Source organism: Cucurbita maxima, unplaced genomic scaffold (genome assembly GCF_002738345.1).
Source record: "Cucurbita maxima cultivar Rimu unplaced genomic scaffold, Cmax_1.0 Cma_Scf00018, whole genome shotgun sequence".
Lineage (NCBI taxonomy): Eukaryota > Viridiplantae > Streptophyta > Magnoliopsida > Cucurbitales > Cucurbitaceae > Cucurbita > Cucurbita maxima.
The window spans coordinates 2,234,770-2,239,541 of NW_019272034.1; the positions used below are offsets into that span (position 1 = coordinate 2,234,770).

Below are 4,772 nucleotides of genomic sequence, written 5' to 3' on the forward strand. Positions count from 1 at the left end.
AAAAAAAAAAAAAAAAAAAAAAAAAAAAAAAAATTAAAAAAAGGATAAGCTCAGCTACTCTTGGCTGTGTTTTTGTACACTTGCTATGGACTTGTTCCCTCCCAAATCATCATTTGGTATTGATATATTTTAAGACTTAACTTCTTCAAGCTGGAAAATCATATATCAACATATATTATGTTAGCTGAAAACGTGAACAAACGGCTGGATTCAAAATGGCAATGCTTGTAATAATGTGAACATATGGCTTCGGTTGAAGGATTCAACCAAATCCGAACAAAGAAGCTATTATCTTTGAACAGGTCGACTTTGATCCAAGGAGTTGTGGTTGTAATGGAGGATTCATAAAGGAAAATGATTGAATCACCGCTCAGAACTATCCCGACTATAATGTTTAGACGAATACTGTCGCTCATCATCAATGGTTAGTCTCATAATTCGTCAAGCAATTTCACTTTTTTTCGAAAACTACCATAATGAGTGTATAATTGTTTTGTTTGATATTTAAACAGATGAATTCACCGAGAGTAGCAATTGATAGAATGAGAAACTTCCTGAAAGCGACGAGAGTGCTTGAAAGAATGGATGGAGTACGTAATTTACATTTGTAAGGAGTGTTCAAAGGTTATTGTGAATCACGGCTTGATACGGAGTGGTGGCGAATGCTCAGACCCTTGAATATACAACCTACATATCATAAGTGCATGCCAACCATCAGGCTCCATAAAAGTAGAATTGCAGAAAAGATTAACCAATAACTCCATTCACATTAAAAGACAAGTTTATCCATCTTTTACAACCATCCATATGGGACATACACATAAAATTCAACCATTATGAATAATCGAACCAAATTCATGAAAGGGTTCAGAATCTTTTTATTAAACAATGATGAACAAGAAACCATATGATAGACAGAAGAGTGTAACATCACTTGAAGATGGAAGATATCTGCACATTTTTGTTCCTTTTCTGCAGAATCATCAAACAGATCCCTCCCTTATCCACAAACCAACATTCTTGTTTGTTTATAGAAAAAAGAAAAGGAAAATAATGGAATTTACAAGAGAAATTTTTAACTACAAATTTGGAACTCAACAAACCAACCTATAAGACAAGGGGCAGTGCTTTTGCAGTCATCATACGAACAGAATACAAATTACAAGCTGCCTCTCTCTAATCTTCTAACAATTAACTATGTCAATAAATGGCTGTATCACCCTGCCTGCTAACATGATGGCGGTTGAAGCTGCTTAAGCCGCCGTACCACCTGCTTCATCGTCGGCCTCGTCGACAGAGAATCTACTGTACACACAACTGCTAAGTGTAATACGTCAACCAGATCATCATGGGGGCCTCCCTCCCATAACCCTGATGTGAAGAATTCCTTGGCGCGTCCCTGTGGAAGCAGCATACATGCCCAAGCTACAATGTTAAAGCCATTACCGTACGAGGAAAACGAGGGATCTAGTGCTTTCTTGTCCGAGAGTAGCTCGAGAAGCACCACACCGTAACTGTACACGTCTGCTTTATCAGAGACACGGCAAGTCATGGCATATTCGGGAGCGACGTAGCCAAATGTTCCAGCCACACCTGTTGTAGCATGGGTTTCAGAAGTCCCAAGAAGCCTGGCCAATCCGAAATCAGAGAGATAAGCATTGAAATCATCGTCTAATAGTATATTGCTCGGTTTCACGTCGCGGTGGAGGACTCGTGGTACACACTGATCATGAAGATATGCAAGCGCACGGGCTATGTCCAGTGCAATCTTGTGAAGAATTCTCCAATCCACTGCTCTTGTAGATCTCTCCTGGATGAACTTTTCCAAATTACCTCCTGGCAAATAATTATATATCAAGAACATCTCTGTTTCACTGGCATGGTAACCAATTAAGGTGACGAGGTTCGGGTGGCGCAGCCTTCCAAGAGTTTTAATCTCTGCATCGAACTGTTGGACGCCTTGAAATCGACCAACAGCGAGGCGTTTTATTGCAAGTAGCACTCCCGATGCAATCTCTGCTTTGTAAGTTGCCCCAAACCCTCCACTGCCAATGCAGTTACTGGTATTAAAATTATTCGTGGCACGCACGACATTCTCAAATGTCAAAGAAACCCCAATATCAGTAAAAACCGTGACTTCCCTTCTCATTGATCCAATAACTTTAGACCTCGAATTCCACTTTCGGGTATATAGAAACAGGATAATCAAAGCAATAAGAACAGAAACAATGGCGGAGGCAGATGTAATGGATGCTATCTCAATTGAATTGAAGCTGCCACCTCCACCGGTCTGCGGTACAACATCAGACGGTGAAGCTGCAAGACTACTTGGGTCGCCAACTGAACCTCGCATTTCAGACGATGGCACTGCCAGTGAAAACATATGGCACGAGCGTAGGTACGGGTTTCCAATCGCACCACTACATTTAATCATGTTGTTCGATGGCAAGGAACCAGACAAGTTATTGAATGACACATTAAATGCAGAGAGTGTAGTAACATTTGCCAAACCGGAGGGAACCTGTCCAGAGAGTGAATTATTGTTGAGCAGCAGAACTTTTAGGCCTCTCAATTTAACAAGATCGACTGGAATTCCACCCGAAAAATCGTTATACGAAAGATCAAGCAACTCCAAAGCCTGCAACTTTCCGAAGGTCGAGGGTATAGAACCATTAAAGCTATTGCCAGCCAAACAAAGGTACTTTAAACCAGCCATCTGTCCGAGAGAGGCCGGTATGTGATACTGAAACTTGTTCCAACTCAGGTTCAGGTGATTCAGAGCTAATAGATCTCCAAAGCTGGGAGGTACCTCGCCAGTCATCTGATTACCAGATGCATCCAAGAACTTGAGAGAACCACAGTTTTTACCAATTGACTTAGAAAATGGACCAGATATCTTGTTATTGCTAACATTGAAGATCAGTCCTCCCATATCCTCACATTTCTCAAATATACTATCAGGGAATGGCCCGGTGAGCTTATTTCCACCCACAAGATAAGCATAAACAGTTTTCTTACCCAGTCTTTCACGTGGAATCGGAAACGACAGAAGATTTCCTGTAAAGTTATTCTCCCCTAAGTTATGTACTATCAGGTCATCATCTCCAAGAAATTCAAAAGGGGTTGCACCTCGAATACTAGTGGTAAAAAATGCAAGGTATCGAGACGATGGATCATCAAGATCCAAATATCCCCTTGAAAAGAACATCGGTGGCGAGCTTGGCGAGCTATCATTGCCACAGAACACAGGAATGTCTCCAATAAAGTGGTTACCACTAAGATCAAACAGAGACATATAAGGAACTGGAAGGTTTTTATCAAGCTCACCAGAAAGCCGGTTGGAGCTTAAATCAAGGACTAGGAGCTTTTTGCAGACGCTAAGCTCACTAGGAAGCTCCCCATAAAGGTAATTACCAGCTAAGTTAATCATCTCCAAGCTTTCACACTTACCCCATTTGGAAGGGAATCTGCCTTCGAGGTTTGAATTAGGAGCCCACAGTATCTTCAGCTTTGGAAGGGTTGTTATAGACTCAGGTATACCACCTGCAAAATAGTTAAAACCATCATCACTAAGTTCGTCTTCGTCTGTGTAATTGATCTTTGGATCGAAGAGATTCGAGAGCACAAGGACAGACAACTGCAGGCAGTTTCCCAGCTGAGACGGTATCGGACCACTGAGGCTATTCCTTGAAAGATCAAGCACTTCTAGTTTCTGTAACTTAGCAATGTCAGCTGGAATGGCCTCCTCCAACGTATTAGAATACAGCAACAGTGTCTTCAACTGATTGCAATTTCCCAAATTGCTTGGAATCCCACTGACCAAATAATTACCAGAGAGGTCGAGATGCTCAAGCTTTCCACAGTTATTTCCAAGCTCACTCGGAATGGTTCCTGAAAAAAGATTAAAAGACAAGTAGAGCCCTCTCAATCGACCAACAAACCGTGGAATTATCCCATTCAATCGATTTCCAGCTAAATTCAAGATCTCTAAACTCGCACAACCCGAAAGCGAGCTAGGAATCTCACCAGTAAGCCTATTGAATCCAAGATTAAGAACCCGCAACTTGCCCAGTCTATGGAAACCATCAGGAAGCACCCCAGTTACAGAGTTTCCTTCCAGATCAAGAACCTCAAGGTTCTCCAATCCAAAAATTTCAGGAGGAATTTCGCCTTCAAAACCATTAAACGGAAGCGACAAGGACCTAAGCTCGGTGAGCTTCCCGATCACCGGCGGAATCTTCCCAATCAGTGAGCCTCTAAAACCCATACAACTCCTCCTAATTCCAAGCCCATAAAGAGGAAATTTAGAAGAATCAGAGCACAAATGACCTACACCGCCATTCCCGGAAATGTTGAGTGACACAACCCGAGAATTCAAGTCGCAAGAAACGCCAAACCAGAAACAGCAATCAGACCCACTCGCAGTCCAACTCGCAAGCAACCCCGATGGATCAGAAACAGCATTTTTGAACTGAAGAAGCACCGATTTATCTGAATCGCCCAAAATAACTTCAGTCTGAAATAAAATAACGAAGCAGAAAAGCAAAACGAGCTTGGAAATAAGCATTGGCGAAGTGTTTATACAAGAAGAGAACCATTTGATCACTGAAAACGACAACAAAGAGGTACCCATTCCCGAACCCCCCCCCCCCCCCCCCCCCCCCCCCCCCCCCCCCCCCCCCCCCCCCCCCCCCCCCCCCCCCCCCCCCCCCCCCCCCCCCCCCCCCCCCCCCCCCCCCCCCCCCCCCCCCCCCCCCCCCCCCCCCCCCCCC

The 4,772-nt window shown here is 43.4% G+C and overlaps 1 protein-coding gene across 1 annotated transcript in view; it reads right to left on the bottom strand.

The window, feature by feature from the left end:
- Nucleotides 1–938: 938 nt before the first annotated feature.
- LOC111492805 (LRR receptor-like serine/threonine-protein kinase RPK2) overlaps nucleotides 939–4,772 on the bottom strand; it is a 12,858-nt gene continuing 9,024 nt past the window's right edge. Inside the window, exon 3 of the mRNA XM_023142268.1 lies at nucleotides 939–4,648. Coding sequence (XP_022998036.1) covers nucleotides 1,229–4,633 — 3,405 coding nt within the window. The 5' untranslated portion in view covers nucleotides 4,634–4,648 and the 3' untranslated portion in view covers nucleotides 939–1,228. The remainder of the gene's footprint in view (nucleotides 4,649–4,772) is intronic.